The sequence below is a fragment of the Clinocottus analis genome, unplaced genomic scaffold (genome assembly GCF_023055335.1).
Source record: "Clinocottus analis isolate CAN_PGR_092001 unplaced genomic scaffold, fCliAna1.0.p SCAF_16, whole genome shotgun sequence".
NCBI lineage: Eukaryota > Metazoa > Chordata > Actinopteri > Perciformes > Cottidae > Clinocottus > Clinocottus analis.
Genome location: NW_027175887.1, coordinates 4,588,379 through 4,605,167, shown reverse-complemented (window position 1 = coordinate 4,605,167; position 16,789 = coordinate 4,588,379). Strand labels below are relative to the sequence as shown.

Genomic DNA, 16,789 nt, shown 5'->3' with positions numbered 1-16,789 from the left:
CAGTCAGTCAAACTCGTGAAAAGGAAAGAGTCACTCACTTATTGTCACACTTAAGTCTTTCCCTCTCTCCTTAAGCCTCTCCTCATTACATCATTTGCAATCATGCTCTCTTTGTGGGACCAGCAGATTGTTTGTGAGCCAGAAACGTTCTGATGGAAAAGCGACTGCGGATGTTGGCAAAGTGGAAAAATGCTCCCAGAGGACAATCAAACTACAGTGATCACGCAGAGTGTGACAGCACCTATGTTACCTGCCTCAGGCCCTGCAAAACAAAACCACATCAGAGAACCACCGAATGACATTCTTGAACTCTGTATTCAGGACCTGAGTGTGAATTCACTGCAGTTGCGCAGTTTAGACGGCAGATGGCAGTGGAGCTCCATTTTATGTTTCCAAAAGAGGCGTGACTGTGCAGCGTACACATAAACTCATATTAAAGCTTCTGCATTGTGCTACAGCTGAGCACAAGCTGAGTTTTTGTTTGGTTTTATGAAATTGCTTCTTTGGATATCAAGTTAAATTGGATTGATAAGAAATGTAGTATTGGGGATGGTGTAATGAACAGAAATGACAATGAATACAGAAAGGAGTGCGTGCGTGCGTGCGTGCGTGCGTGCGTGCGTGCGTGTGTGTGTGTCCAGTACAGCAGTGAAAGAATGGATGAACGAGAAGATGATGCCGTTAAAATAACCGTGCGTGTGTGTTTTAAAACCAGCTCGAGCTCCACTACTGACACGTGCCCATTCCCTGTCCGCAGATAACAAGCGGATGGGCAACATTTGCATGTTACTGAGGGGAAAGAGGCTGAGATGGATGGCGCGGCCCCGCCCTCGTGCGCTGTGCATCATATTTTTCGGTGCATGACACCACAGATTCGGCAAAGTCACGCTGCACCCATCCGTCACGCTGTCCCACTTTCATACAGTAGTCCCGAGCGCGCGGTGGCACATGCTGATGTATGAGATGGCCGGTGCGCGTGCACGCAGAGGCGTTTGATCCGAATTCATATATGCATGCATTACATCCAGGCCGCCTGCTTCTCTCTCTCTCTCTCTCTCTCTCTCTCTCTCTCTCTCTCTCTCTCTCTCTCTCTCTCTCTCTCTCTCTCTCCCACACACACACACCCACGCCCACTCACGCGCGTGCGCACACTGAAGATGTGTGTTTGGTATTGGAAATGTATTCCATCTCTCCGCAGCCCCCCTGCCTGTGATTCTGCTGAGACTGCTTCCCTCTTCCCTTTTATTGCCACGCCAGCAGAACACTCACTGGCAGGGAAGCAGAGCTTGGCATGCATGCATGCGCGCGCGCGCGCGCGCGTGTGTGTGTATGTGTGTTGGGGGCGGGGGTTATCGTGCACGTGTGCTGGGCGCGCTGCCTGTGCAGGTGTGCGCGCTGCAGGTGTTTGCTCCAGACGCGGCACAGAGGGGGACCAATTTGTCAGAAAATGAGGCTTGCTGTGTTCCTCCATTTACTACAGCTGTGTTGCTTTACAGCGGATCCATCGGTCGGGTCACTGATTCTCCTCTCCTCCCGCACACACAAACACGCACGCACGCAGTTCCCGTCTTCCTCCAACAGATGGGGCCGCTGCGCTGACAGAGAAACTGCGTGAAACGCGAAGAGAAGGCTACTACTGCTGACAGAAGCAGGCCAGCAGGAATAATTGATCATATTGAAATACAGTAGCTGCTGGTTCTTGATTGCCTCAGAGTGATGTGCACTCCAGCGAGGGTGACGTGTTCACTGAAGGCAACGCAACGCCCCGCCCCCTCCTACCCCCGCCCCCTGTGCAGCTATCCCACCGTTTCATTTCGTTTAGTGTGGCAGTCTGATAGGGATGGAGTCTGACAGCAGATGTATTTGTGTACTGTTTCTGTCAGTGAGCTGCTGACTGATACAAGGCTTTTGTTTAATCTTTTGTTTTGTGTGATTTTTTCACGTCACAGACATATTGTGGAGGGTGAAGGCTCCCCGAAGCCTTCTATTATCCAGAATAGGTAATAACGGATTTGCAGCCGACTTGTAAGCAGATATTAAAAGAGCTAAAATAGAGAGGGAGCGGGTTGAATAGAGGAGTGGAGGCCCCTGCAGGCATTCTTCTATTATTTCTTTCTCATGAGGCATCAGCGGCCCTGACGCATCACTGCCACATATTTACTCAGCAGGAGATGTGTCTGCCTGCATCAGTGTTTCCTGACGGTTGTGGTGAGGATGGGTGGTTTTCCCCCCCAGAATAAAAAACCCCAACGATTCCTCAGAGCTCTAACCGCACGACTCAGGCACCAAAAATACACACCCAGCACCGCTCCAGCACCCTGCATGTCGACAACCCCCGCCCCTCCATCCCCCAGCCTGGGTTGAAGCAGCAGATGGGAATCACTTTGCTTTGACTCCTGTGCGTGTCCTCGTCTTGGTACCCGCTCTCCAGATAGAAAAGAGTGTTTGTTTCTGATTGCATTCAAATAGGATTCAAACGGCAGGCTTCTGGCTGTGTGTTAATGATGTGTTGACTGGGACAGCGTGCATCAATTAGGCATAGTAAGATGTTTTATGGGATTCCTAACCACAGGTCTCGAACTTGGTTGGATGCAGAAAGAAATGTAGGCCAATGTGTATCTATTTTGTGTGTGTTATAACAAGCTCGACGAACGTGTGGTGCCTCAGTCTTGCTGGAATAAAAAACTGCCATATATGCCATGTCTGGGTATACATGACCATAAACATGCATGCGTCCAATCGCATGCATGTTACTGCCATCGTAACTGCCATCATCCGATTGCAAAGTCATGGAAATGAGTCATATTTGTGAAGACAAATGTGTGAACCACAGATTTCCTTTGTACACACCCATGTCATACGACTACCGCTACACATTCAGATGAGTGACTGCCAGATTCTGCTGTTGGTCCCTCAGCATAGCCCCCCGCCCCCAGCTCACTATAAAACCCTGCAAGGCCCACCGTCTGATGATTGGCAGGTACCCCATGAGAGATGCATGTGTGTGTCGGTGTGTGTGCTTGAAGTGGGGGTCGGCGTGTGTGTGGTGATGTCAAGGAATATTGTATGAAATATGTTTAACTTGGAATTGATCGGGAATCCAGGCTTTGTCAGCCCATCCCCCTTCACCCCCCCTCCAGATGTGAAAACTGAAGTGCATGGTGCTGACGGGTGGATGCTTATGCAGGGGGACATCTCCCTGTTTATTTATTTATGTATTGCTGTGAGAGAGAGAGAGAGGGACTGAGCCCACAGCTGAATAAATCAATGCTGTCTGTGTGCTTCGGTCCCCTGTGGGTTAATGCAGCCACACGCCTGGAGACAAATCAGATGGTCTGGCCCCTTGAATTAAATCATGTATACCTGATCCTTCAGCTGACAGGACTGGATGACCCCCCCCCCCCTCCAACGATGATGTTTGGGGCTGGATGCTACGTGCGATCTGGTGTTCAGACCACGATAAACAACCAGAGGAAGAGAGACGCACACAGTGAGCCGCGAACACGGCTCTGGGATAACACATGTTCCCGTTCTGTAATCTCTGGTCGGCAGAGCAACAATGCTCTCTCGCGGCATGACAAATCGTCTGAGGTATTGCGTTGACTCAGCGGGGTTTCGTGCCGTAAATCACGGCTGTTGGTACTTTTCCATTGCAGCTGTAAAAATATATAATCTACCAAACAATCCCATCTGATCTGCAGTAACAGAGAGCCGAACCCAAACACACAGATCCGTTATCACCGTCAAACGAGGGAGGTTATAAACCACACAGTGCCTACTTAGATAGCTGCTGCAGGGAGTGCAATAAAGAATTATCAATATGTTTTTATTGGATTATTTGGGTTAAACAAATTATATTAATTCCAGCACCACGTTGCACAATAATAATTAAGGACAGTCACATGGCCGTAATAAAAATAAAAAATTACATTAAGATAATATCCTTAACCTTTCTCTTGTGTTAGCTTTCTGTTAGCATCTCTTGTGTTAGCTTTCTGTTAGCATCTCTTGTGGTAACAGGTCAGTTTTGATTCATGTCTTAAATCAGCTTTAAAATACACTAAGAACAATTATCTATCATCCAATGTGTTTCTCATCTCTTGGTTACCTCGTTAGGCTTCCTTATGCATGGAAATATTGGTTTTAATATTTTTGGTGGGGGTCTCTGGGCCTTTTCTTTGTCAGCATAAACATCGATTTCAATAAAATAAATGGTAAAATAAACCTCAAGAGAATCATATGAATAAATAAAAGGTTGTTGTGTTACCTGACTGTTACTGAGGGGTATTACAACACATATCCTAAATAAATGTGTTTAATATTATTTATTATTTACTATCGAAACATCTATGGTGCTGCAGGTCAATTTCAACCCATGTATATTTACTTCAAGAAAAAGGCTAAAAAGCATTTTTTTTCATTAAGGGGTCAAACTTTAATACCAACACAAAATGAAAAGCAGAACACCAAATGTGGATTTGAATGGTCAAACAAACAACAACCAATCGAACAAATCAAACAATCAGAAATCAATTACTAGTTCCAAAACTAATAATGAAATCAGAGTAAAAGTCTCTGTGTGCAAGAACTTGCATGTGTGTGTGTGTGTGTGTTGTGTGTGTGTGTGTTTTTTAGATGCATGTGTGGCAAAAAGTGACACTTTTAGTGTGTTCTTTGCAGAGATATTTCTTGCAGTTGAAGCACAAGAAGTTTGTCTTTCGGTCCTTACTGCTCGGGCAGACCTGACACCTCTTTCTTTTAGAATCCGGTGGCCTGAGTCGCGTTGGGTCGGTTCTGGTTGGCGTTGAGGCACGGCTGGCAGAGGAGGATGCGGGCGCCGATGCTCTTTGTGTTGCTGATGGCGTGGACGGAGCGCAAGGTGAGCTCTGCAGCTGTCTGACCAAGGATGCAGCGTCTGGGTCGTGGGGCACCCGCCCCCTTCGCTCGATGTGTGGCTTGACAAGGGAATTCCCCAGCTCCTCAAGAAACATCCTCCGCTTGCTTTTTTTGGTTGCGTTCCAGCCTTGGTGGATGTGGGTCCACAACACAAATGCATTACATGCAGACACATCGAGGATGTTGTAAAACACAACCATTGGCCATCTCCTGCTCGTCTGCTGGCATGTGTAGGTGGCAGTCAGCTTGTCCAGGTTGTCCACTCCTCCTTTGTTTTTGTAATAGTCGAGGATCATTGTGGGCTTTTTGTCACTTCCTGGTGACACGGCTGCATCTTTGTGAAGAGTCGACATAAGGATCACGTTCCGGGTTTTTTTTGGACAATATGAGACCACAGTGGTGGTGTCTGTGAAAGCAAACTTTGAGGAAAGTGGAGCCCTGTCCTTCTCCTGTAAGATTTCAGCAGGCAGCTCGGGTTTATTTTTCTTCACCGTGCCCACCATGGTAAGTTTCCTCCTGAGAAGCTCTTGCCCAAGGTCATAGCTGGTAAAGAAATGGTCACAAGTGATATTGTGACCCTCCAGTCCAGTCGTCATATCGAGGACCACGCGTTTTCCTTGGTTTTTCTCTGGGATGCCACTCGCAGCTTTGCCTGTGTAAATCTGTAGATTCCAGGCGTAGCTGGTTTTTGCATCACAGGCTGCCCAGATTTTTATGCCGTCCTTCCCTGGCTCACTGGGTATGCATTGCCGGAAGGGGCATTTTCCTGAGAAAGGGACAAGGCGTTCATGCACTGTCACCTCTGGCCCTGGGTTGAACATCAGTGGAAGGAGCTGCACCCATCTCTCCCAGACATCCCTGATGGGGGCAAGCTTGTCAGATCTTTCTCTGGTATCTCTGTTGTCGAATCGGAGGACTCTTGATATCATTTGAAAGGTCTGAAGTGACATTGTTGCCCGGAAAATATTTCTGCCTGTCGATGCGTCCCAGAGACTGTCAGTGGCCTCATTGCAGGATCTGTACACTCCAGAAATAAGGAGAACACCTAAGTAAGCATCCAGGTATACCTCGTCAATGTCTTTCCACTTGTCGCCATAGACCTTTTTCCCTTCAAGGTTTGTCATAGCAATGATGACTCTTTTTAGCGACGATGGCATGAATAGCTCAAAACATGTCCGGATGTCACTGACTCTGGTCACAGCAAACCTTGTGATTCCAGGGGTCATTTTGATGACATTTGCAGCAGCTGCCCTGTCCTGTACGACATGAGGAACTGAGCTCCAACAGATCTTACCATTTTTGGACTTGAATCTTTCAGCGGGAGCGGCTTCCCCAGCGGTGCCCTCCTCATCAGACATGTCGGTGTCTTCTGGATGATGCTCCACATTGTCTTCCTCCTCAGAAACCTGCTCATCCGTATCGCTCTGCTGCTCCATGTCCTCGTCCTCATTTCCCCCAAAAATATGATCCAGACCTTGTGTCTCTGAAAATCTTCTTGTCATTTTTGCATGCTGCAAAATGAAGATGTGCAATCTGGAAGTCACCAACTCTAAGTGACTTCAAATGTCTGGACGTGCGCGTCTTTGTTTGTTTTGTTTTTGTGCAGGTACACTGGAAAACAAGGCACAACGACAATCCCCTAAAGCTCACATGGTGGGAGAGGAGCTGGCTGTCAGTGTGTTGGCACTTATGATTTCACTTTTGGCTGTAATTATTGCTTTATAATCTTATGTTTAGTACTGGGTCGAAACCGACACTAACAACACAAAGGTCACAATTTCAACCAGTGTATTTTATAATTTAGTTTTATTTTGTTGAATAGAGGTTTCTGACACTGTCAAAAAGCCTTGATGCAATACACATATTTTATGTGGTTCTTTTATGCATTTAAAACCTAAAAACGGCCCCTAACACAAGAGGATGGTTACATTTGAGTTAAAGGAATGATGACGACGTTGTGAAAACACAACTGTGTGAGTTTACACAACCCGAAGAACAGCCAAACCCACCTCGAAGCGGAGATAAACCCCCACGACCGCTGCGGCACTTAACGAGGAGAAACCAACAGGAGAAGCAGAAGCCTCCTCCTCCTCCTGCCGGTGAGGAGGCAGCAACAATGGGGGCCTAATCTAGAGGCATTGTCTGAATCCCCAGTCGGAGCGATTTGGAGAACAAAGGGCCGGCTTGGTCCCCTCGGACGGCTCAGGACGGGACATCGCTCTGATCTCCGCCCGGTCTCTCCCTCCCCGGGTCCCGTCAGAGGCGACGGGCGCTGCGAGCCGACAGGTGGGGGCCCGGGACGCCGTGCGCGCGCGGAGCCCGGTGGTTAGGCGGATTTGCAACGAAAAAAACACCGGTGGCGTCGCGACTTTTACCGGCGGAGCCCAGTCCTGTAGCCGCTGCCGCCGCCAGCAAGCGTCCGCCCGCGCCTCCGCCGTCTCTCTCTCTCTCTCTCTCTCTCTCTCTCTCTCTCTCTCTCTCTCTCTTTCTCTCTCCCTCTCTCTCTTGGTGTCCGCTGCAGCGCTTCTCTCCCCTGAAGGGAGGGGGCGCCTTGAAACCAAGTCCACCCGCAAAGGGGGCGTGGCTGGACGAGTGTACAGGAGGGAGGGGGCGGGGCATGGGCAGCTTGAAACCGCCTCCGACTTTTTTTTATCAACATTTCTGCAACTATGTAACGTGGAGTGGTTCACCTCAGAGAAAATTATTGATGATACAATCCCGTAGGAGCAAGGCAGTAGCGTGCACGCGGATGGGTGGAGAGTGACAACTTTTATAGTTCAACCACCACCACCCCAATCCTGCATTTAGTATTATAGCATTAAATGAGTGCGCAACACTTGTTTTTCTCCCTCCTCTTCTAATGCAAATGTGTGTGAGTGTGTGTGTGTGTGTGTGTGTGTGTGTGTGTGTGTGTGTGTGTGTGTGTGTGTGTGTGTGTGTGTGTGTGTGTCCGCTACGCCTCGACTATACACAGATTACACACAGGGAGACATTCAGCGTTGCTTCAACGACAGACTGCTATGTGCATTTGCATATAGGCCCGCTGAAAGCCCGGCATTATTCCCGGGTGAGAAACGGTGTGGAGAATCACAGATACAGTGACCATGAATGACAAAACAATGATAAGTTTTGAACGCGTTCCTGGCTGACATGATAAAGACCCGGGGTGCTTTTGACCTGTTAAATTTGCCCCGCAGACCCACCAGAGCGCGTCGGTGAGCCCGTTTAACACGTAATTAATGACGTCTGATGAAAGTAAAGACGATGCATCCAGAGCCCCAAACGGCATGTCATGTTATTCATTTGTAGATGCAAATAAAACATGTCACTGTATAGACTTCTTCGCCTCCATGGATGTCTTGGGCATGCATCAACAGGCCTAATTGCTGCGCTATTCTATGTTATTGGCTTGTAACGCGTTCACTTTTCTCTCTGCCCCCTAAACCACACATCCATAATTACTGGCATGTTTCGGGTTGTCTTGGGGCTGCCAATGGGGGAAAGCAACGCCCCAACATTGTGGCCACCCAAAATGACATTGAATAGTGCAATATAAGAGGGATCTTAAGAAACGGTGAGACTGTCACCTCAAGTGTTTGCATTTCTTTCCTTTTGAGAGCATAATGGGAAAGTAACACACCGACTATTGGAAAATGATCAGCTGCTTCCGAGTGAGCTGAAGTGTAAACTGGGTCTGGCACTACATTAAAATTACAATATTGTTCAGGTTTTAGGGTAACAATGCGTACTTTCAGTTTCCCAATCTTTGAGCGTCTATTATAATTAGCGTGAAATGGGTGAGGGGGGGGGTGGCGGGTGGGGGTGGAGGGGGCTTGAAACTGGCCCCCACCTCTAGCAAAATGGAAGAAGAAGAAAAAGAAGCCCACTGCTTGTTTTGATCACTCAGTCTTGAAGGGAGAGGGGACCTTGAAACGGCTCAACCTCCTTGCTCCATAATTGGTTTTATACTGCTGGCGAGCGGCCAGCGTGTTTTTTTCAGTGTTTTTTTTTTTATTTTTTACGCCGAGGCTTTGATTGACACCTGGCACAGCCAATCCGGCAGACGCTTCGCACCACGTACTGGGCTGGTCCGGGGTTGGGTGGTAGGAAAGGGATGGGCGGGGCGTGCAAAAACAATGCTGTGTTTCATTGCTGAGGAGTTTACGGACGCGTCAGGGGCTCGCGCTCCCCCCCAAGTTATCCCCCAGTTTACCTTCGGACGAGCCTGTAATGGACTACTCCAGTTCTCCCAGCAACCTGGACGGATTTTGAGAAACGTTTTTTTTTTTTTTTTTACCTCCTCTCCACGGATTTTTCACATTCAAGTAAGCGTTTGGCATTCAGTTTTTTTTCTTCTCTTGCTTGTTTTTCGTCCCTCCAGCTGAAGTGTCCTGAGTTCTCGGCGTTTTAAAACAGTTTGGACCGTAAATGTGAGCGAAAAGGGCGCGGAGGTTGTTTTTTTTTGCATACGACATTTTTCTCTTTTTCTTCCCCTCCGCGGCGGTCGCCGGTGTGAAAGCGCCGCTTTCGAGACGTTTCCGCCGAGAAAGTTTTGCGTGTCGTTCAAAGGAACCGTGAAAAGTTTGAAACGTGGCTGAAACGCAGAGCCGCTGCGCCGCCGTGCCGCATGGATGACAACGGCGGAGGACGACTCTTCCCTCCCGTGTGCCTTTCAGAGGGCTTAGAGGCGACGTTTGTGTCCGTCTGCTGTGTTTCTCTGTCGATTAAAAAGAAGAAGCAGCTTTGCTGTGACCCATGAACGAGCATTCTTCAGATCCCGCCCGTCTGGATATCACGAGTCGCTGCTGTGATGTGTTTGCTTGCCTTTGAAAGGTTAACGAGACTTTCGCCTTTTTGTTTTTTTTTAACGACTAAAAATGCATTTAAGTCACATAGTTTCACTAGTGTTTATTTTTTTCGGCAATATGTGTTTAAAATATGGCTCCACGAGAGTCCTCGTCTTCCTCCCCTCGTTGCCTTCGGATGAAGTCACAAATGCTGCTTGTTGTTCTCCCTTAAAGTAACTTTTATTCTATTTTTTTCATTTTTAAAAAATAAATATATTCATACAAGACGTCTGTGGAGATTGTGCTTCATGACCCGTTTTGCCAAAAACGATTCAAATCGACGCTTTATTATGTTTTAAACGCATTTTGCTGGAGTCAGCGCTGATTAAACGGAATAAACCGCGGATTTATCACGTGAATCGCATTATTGCATCCTAACACCAGGAGCTCAAACTGAGCTCCAGAAGGTAGACGGTCGACGAGGCTGACATGCAACGAGGAATTAGTTTATTTTATTTTTTTAGACGGCGGACCGAAAGTGTTTACGGGCTGCGTTTTGATTTTCTTTCCTCGGGCAGCACCCGCGTCCACGCGCGAAGCAGCCCGGGACTCAGCGGCGCATACGCGGGGCGGGGGGCAACAAAACACCGCTCACCCCGCTGATTAATGATGCAGGCGTTTTGCGACCTTATTTATTTTTAACCCGTTTGAAATTTATATTTGATGCGCCTCCAGTATTTATGGTGTATTGGTTTACAGGGCGACGCGGCGACCGCAGCTATTGCTGGTTTACGGTTCAGGAGAACAGCTGGGCAATCGGGGAAAAAAAAGGTAAAATAGGGGCTGTTTTTAAATTTAAAAATGAAAAACGTGTGTGTGCGGTTTCCATCGCGTGGTCGCTGGGTGTTTGCAGAGCAGCTGGCCGCCTCCTCTCCCGGTAGGAGCGGAGCCCCGCAGCGGCGCTGCCTGCTCGGTGTGCAGCAGTGAGGCGGTGCGGGGAGCGCGCTGCTCGTCCGCGTCCTTTACATTAGATCATACTGTTGTGGATTTAAGTTAAAGCTGCGCGCAGAGACCCGCCGTTAGGATTACATCCGTATTTCTGTGTCGACCAGCGCGTTCGGCGTCCAGTTTTTTTGAAGTGGTTTTCCAAACTGCGTCATCGCACGCATTGACCCGCCTGCTCGCTGGAAAGAGGAGAAAAATACTCAAAACTAACAGTTCTCAATAGTTTGTTCAGTGTGCCTTTTTTCTTGGATTGTGTGTGTGTCAAGCGAGTGTTTTCTTGTGTTTTTATAGGTCAGCAGGATGGCTGAAAGGGAGCCCGAATCGCCTGGAAAACTAAAGACATTATTATATCCAGCTTTGGCTTTTTCCCCTTCAGAATAGGGGGGCTTTCCGAACGGACTATTTCTTTTCACAACTTTCCCCACTGTGGATAATGGATGGCAGAGATTTTGGACCTCCCCGATCCGTCCACGTACCACCCCCGATGTTGGCGGGGCTCGCAATGGAGTCTCACCGACTCGGAGCCGCGGCCGCAGCCGGGAGGATCCCTCCCTCGCCCGGACACTTGGGCGCGAGTCATCCGCCGCCTCTCCACTCCGGAAAATTCCTGCCATCGGCCATTAACCTACATCCACACCACAGTAAGTGTACGACGTTTGACTGCGCGAAGTCCGCAACGTGACTCGCACACACCCCCTCAAAAAGCACAAACCCTCAAATAATCAAATATTAACTTGAAATAACGCTGCGCAAAAAAAAGAGAGAGAGCGCCGTTTGCCCGTGGCATCATGTGCGGTAATCGCTTGGATGCCGCTACGCTCTTCTGTCGGGGAGAATGTACCCAGCCGTGGGTTTCTTAAGGAGGTGTGGCTGTTATAGAGCTGTGACAAGTTTCAGATGTGAAAGTCTTGGGATCGCGCCGAGTGCGCTCAGCCGCTGCGATGGCCGAGGCGCAGAAACGACTTGTGTGCAACAACACGGCGGCGGTTTGAAGGCTCACAGGGGCCGACTGTGCAGGCTGCGGTGTGGGTGTTGTTGCAGCAGTATGCAGGTCAGGGTGCAATGGTCTTGGATTGCATGTGGACCGTTACACCGTGTGTGTGTGTGTGTGTGTGGGTGGCAAAATTGTGACCTCAGAGGGATGACAGACCACCTCTATCTACAATGTTGAAGGGAAATGTCTGGAGTGTTTGTGAGAGGTAAATAAAAATGGCTGTGGTTCAGTCTTCTGTATTTGGAGTAAAAGCCACTCTCATGGAACATTTGGCAAATGGCTGATTCTGCTTTTACCTGCGTGCGTACCATTTCTGTTGGAGATCCTTTGGTGGTGCTTTAAGTACACCGGGGAGTCTGTGTGAGGGGAAAGAGATCAAGTGTGTGTGTGTGTATGTGGCAGGGGGGGGGGGGGTATGTATGTGCTTTTTTAATGAGCATACGTTGCGTTCAAACTGGATGGTTTTGATGTGTTTGGCCAGCAAACCTCCATGTTTTTGTTTACATCATGTAGGGGGGGGTGTGTCTATCCTTAGTCAGTAGATCATATCATGTATGTTATTCCCTGCTGAGCCGGTGATTTCCTCTTCACGTCCACTGCCCGCACAGCGGCTCCTGCTATTATTAATAGTAGGCAGGAAATAACACCGTGCAAAGAAAAAAAAGATAACGCTGCGTGTTTGCGTATGTTTTTTTGTGGTCAGTCAAAGGGAAAGTCAGAGGTGTGTGTGGGTGAAAGATAGGTCGGCTGTGTCTTTTTTTGCATGGAAAATGGAAAGTCTGACAAATGCTCATTGAGTTACTTACATCCCCCTGAAGTCATGACGCTGCCGACGGATACAATTACAGTTTCTCTGGTTTCTTTTCAGAGGCAAACCCAGGAGATAATAATATTCCTGTTTTGTGTGCGTGTCCCCGTTCCTCGTCGTTTGCGAGCGTGGGTTCAATGGATGCACTTCTTGTCACCCGGAGTGTGTGAGGTACCAGAGGTCTAGTAAAGCGAGGCGGTGCTCCCAGGGCAGGGCTCCGATGAAACGTTAATTTGACACACCGACAGAACACACATACCCACACACACACACGCACACGCACACACATACCCACTCACCTTGCACACGCGCACATGAGAGAGGCTGTCAGAGATGAAATCAACTCGCAGCGGGGAGCGTCGGGATGATTGATGGGTGCACCGTGGCAGAGAGACGGGCCGGGGCGCACCTCAATGCAGCGAGTTGAACTGATGCCGCTTCAGAATTATACGGAAATATTTGCAGGTTAAAATGATCGTGAAGTGTGTGTTTGCTGTGATCCACGCCATTACATTACTGGGTAAAGTGTGTCTTTGTAGCGTGTGTTTCAGTTGGGATGATGACACCTCCCACCTAGGCTCTGAAACAAGTTGGAAATGGTGTGTGTGTGTGTGTGTGTGTGTGTGTGTGTGTGTGCGCGCGCGCGCGCGCAAGCTTGCTGGGTTTGCAGCTACGGTGGTGGTGGGTTGTGAAGTAGAATTGACCCGACCGCCGGTCCATCCCAGATTGGCAGTTTAAACACTCCTTTTTAAAGCGAGATACATTTTATTCTGCCCACACACTGACCTCCCCCTCCCCCCCCCCCCTGGCTCTCCTCTCTCTTACGCACGCTCGCAGCCTCCGCCCACTGAAACACGCCACCGGAGGACGCAGGTCATTTAGCTTTATGGCGCCCCTCCATATCAAAAGTCCCCCACACTTTCCATTAACCGAGCCCGCTTGAGATCCGGGCCCCGTGCTTGTCATAACACCGCACGGCCCCACGGTCACGCGATAATTACCCGCTCGTCGCGAATGGCCATAATGCCCTTGTTTAATTGCAATAAACAGCGTGACTCCGGGGCTGAAGGAACCGGCTGCGCATCCACGAGGAGCCAAGGTCACCCTGCTTCTGTCTCTGTTTACATGCGTTTCGTGGGATTCAGTGCGTTTGTTTTGCTCCGTTGTCTTTGGCTGACCTCTCGCCAGCAGGGTTGACTGTTTATTGCTGCTAACGCGCCCTTATTTCCCAGGAGCCTCCCCTTATTGTCTGTTTCAGTTCACTTTTAAGAGGATTTCCACCTGACTTACCGGAGTAGAGTGTCTCCTCTTTTCCACAACTCAAGGTTGATGTGTGTGTGTGTGGGGGGGGGGGGGGGGGGGCTCAACATTTGGTTTAAAATGCATTGTGAACCTGCAAAGACTTTGTTGACACATTTGAGCTAGTGCGCTCTGTGTAGACGCTCTTTTCCTTCAGCAAATACCAGCAGCGTTCGTCTTCATTCACACTGGCTTTTATCTAAACACGGTGGGGTCTGAGTCACTGTTTATAGATGTGAAATGGCTGTAAATGGTCCTCTGTCTCGAGGAGGTTTGCCGGAGCCCCCCCTACCCTCCTCCCACCACCACCACCACCAGATTGAGGCCATCTGGCCCCTTCCCTCCCTCTGGCTCAGAGGTATAGGACCTGCACTCTACTGTCAACGTGAAAGGTTGCAGATTATTTCATTGTGACTCCAGATTCTGCACCTGGTTGTTGTGCGGATGAGGAGATTGAAGATTGCTTTCCGTTTGATCCACTTGCCCGGAGATCACTCGACAATCAAACGGCAACGTGAGATGGTTTCCCCGTGGGTTTGATCCGCTTATGAAGACTCTGTTCTTTGGAACCAGCAACACACAATGTTGCTGCAAACGCGTCACTTCCTGTTATCGGCAGCTTTTTCCCCGGTCATTGAGAGTGATGGAAATGAGGGACAAGACAATTTGACACGGATATCAGGCCGAAAGCCGGATAGGCAACCGATGAAAACTGTGCCAAGATATTAAATTCCTTGTTTACGCAAAAAAAACTCTTTCCGTTGATCAAGCACCCCAGAAGCATCGAGGCAAAGACATTCGATGAATTCAGAAGTCGCAGATGCCCGATTTATTTTAATAATGGTTAACAGTTCAGTAGATTTGCATGTACGTATTTAATTGTTGCATTTAGTTTCACAGTGTTTAGAAAAGCTAACGTTTAAGTTCAGTCCAATGTCGATCAAGCACAGGACGCCGACGCAGCTCATGAATTAATTCCATTAATTCATGAATTAATTCCAGGCATCGGCTCGGCGCCCAGGTGTCGGCACTGGGACTGGAAAAGTAAACCGTGTAGCCATGCGTGCACAGGCGGGATTTAGATTTAATCTCGGTTTTGTAGAAACGGGCTGCCGTATGGAATGACCTTACACGTTCTGGAGTACGGAGGAACAAATGTGTGTTTAATGAGGCAAAAATGTCGTTCAGGGCGCCGTCAGTCATCGGCCAAATTTAGGGGATAACTCGCCTGAACCAGCAACTTTTCGCCTCATTTCTTTCTCTCTCTCTCTCTCTCTCTCTCTCTCTCTCTCTCTCTCTCTCTCTTACACTCACACATTTTCAGTGTTCACCAGGGAGAAGCAGGAGATAGGAGGGCGACGTAGAAGCAAATGAAGGTGTTGCAGCGAGTGCAGAGAAGGGAAGTCAATAGATGAGGATGAAAACAGCTGAAGACAAATGGGAGAAGGAGTACTAAGTGAGCACAGTCCCTAAGGTGGAAAGCAGAGTTTTGCTTTCAAGGGATAAGAGCTGAGGTTGTTGTTTTTGTGTGTGTGTGTGTGTGTGTGAGAGGGGGCACGGTGTAGATGAGAGGATTGAGGTCTTGATGGGAATGGGAGCATGTGATTGTGCTTAGTGCAGTTAGAGCCGGGGTTTCCCCCTGGGACTCTGTGCAGAGAGAAAGGAAGAGATTTATCCTGACCACAACACATTCATACACGGTTAGATAAATGTGGTAGCCCTTCAGATGTTCTCTCGTTCCGTCGCACGCACGTGCGCGCTAGTGTGAGCGCAACTCATGCAGCGTGCGGGGCAGAGCTGGGTTGTCTTGGCCAATACCAATTTGTCTTCCACGCCCCTTGGTTAGTGGGTCCATTTACGTTAAAATTAATGCGCCGAGTGTGTGTTTATATATATATTCAAGACACAGACCCTTGTGTGCGCGTGCGTGTGCGCGCACATGTGCGAGAGAGATGTGGCTCGGACACGTCCCCTCTCAGATTAATTGAATCCTTCAGGAGAGAAAACAGGCCCCTTAAGAGAAAGCACAAGGCACAGTTGCCCTGCCACAATAAACCTGTCGGAGGCAGACAAACGAGAGAGAGACACACACACACACGCATATGACGCACACACACAGCTGTCAAATATAAGAATGATAGGCCCGTGTGTGTGTGTGTGTGTGTGTGTCAGTAAACGAGCGTGCTGCGGCATGTCGAAATACCCGAAGCATTAGCGAAGTCATTCACTTTGCCAGAACCCTCCCTTTAACTCAAACAACAGCCTTCACGCACACACACACACACACACACACACACACACACACACACACACACACACACACACAAAGGTCACACACTGCGCTCTGTCCGTCTGCGTGTTGAGTCTCTACTCGTCTCATTACATAAGGTTTATTATATTCCTCCCGGCAGACGTGGTGAAGATTCAAACTGTGTAGTGACACGTTAAGATGCGCACGGAGCAGGTTTGACATGCGCGCGTTGCATTAGCCGGCGCGGTATGTGCTTGAGCAGGTTCCGCCTCAAAGACGACCCGCTCGCTCCGCCGTTTACCGCCCGGCCGCCTTCTGCTCTCAAACGTCGCTGAGATTCACTGACAGTTGGTGAAGACGGTAAAACGATTGACTGAATGGCACGCCCGCTCTGTTTTTTTTTATGTCACAGGGACAATCTGGATTAATCGTAATCTTATCCATCGTGAGAAATGTCCCGATAACATTCATGCCGTGCTTCAGGAAATAATCAGATTGTTTCCTGTCTGTCAGCACCTCGGAGGTTTTGTCCCTGAGTTCATGATGAAAGTCCACCAAACCCAAGAGGCTGGTGTGGCTGGAGAAGGCATTTGCTCTCGGTTGTGTGCGTTTCATTGCAACTGTGCATGCCATTCTGCCTGTGTGCAACACTGCATAATTGTGCGTTTGTGTGTGCACGCGCACGCCTGTTTCCATTTGCTGGTACCGAGGAGTGTGTCAACATAACACCTGCCGTCTTCACAGGAGAT

General features: G+C 48.9%; 2 protein-coding genes across 5 annotated transcripts in view; one reads left to right on the top strand and one right to left on the bottom strand.

Moving 5' to 3' along the window:
• Positions 1–4,378: 4,378 nt before the first annotated feature.
• LOC137786916 (piggyBac transposable element-derived protein 4-like) lies at positions 4,379–7,262 on the bottom strand. Its single transcript, XM_068579058.1, has one exon. The coding sequence runs from the start codon at positions 6,396–6,398 to the stop codon at positions 4,632–4,634; it is 1,767 nt and encodes a 588-aa protein (XP_068435159.1). The 5' UTR covers positions 6,399–7,262; the 3' UTR covers positions 4,379–4,631.
• A 1,799-nt stretch (positions 7,263–9,061) lies between these two features.
• The window catches only part of tnrc18 (trinucleotide repeat containing 18), a 42,578-nt gene continuing 34,850 nt past the window's right edge, over positions 9,062–16,789 (top strand). For 2 of the 4 annotated variants that reach the window (XM_068579600.1, XM_068579596.1), the window contains exons 1-2: positions 9,062–9,221; positions 10,980–11,329. In XM_068579600.1, coding sequence (XP_068435701.1) covers positions 11,122–11,329 — 208 coding nt within the window. In that variant the 5' untranslated portion in view covers positions 9,062–9,221; positions 10,980–11,121. Of the gene's footprint in view, positions 9,222–9,263; positions 9,327–10,143; positions 10,515–10,979; positions 11,330–16,789 lie in introns of those variants that run through there. The other 2 variants (XM_068579598.1, XM_068579597.1) reach the window with 2 other exon arrangements.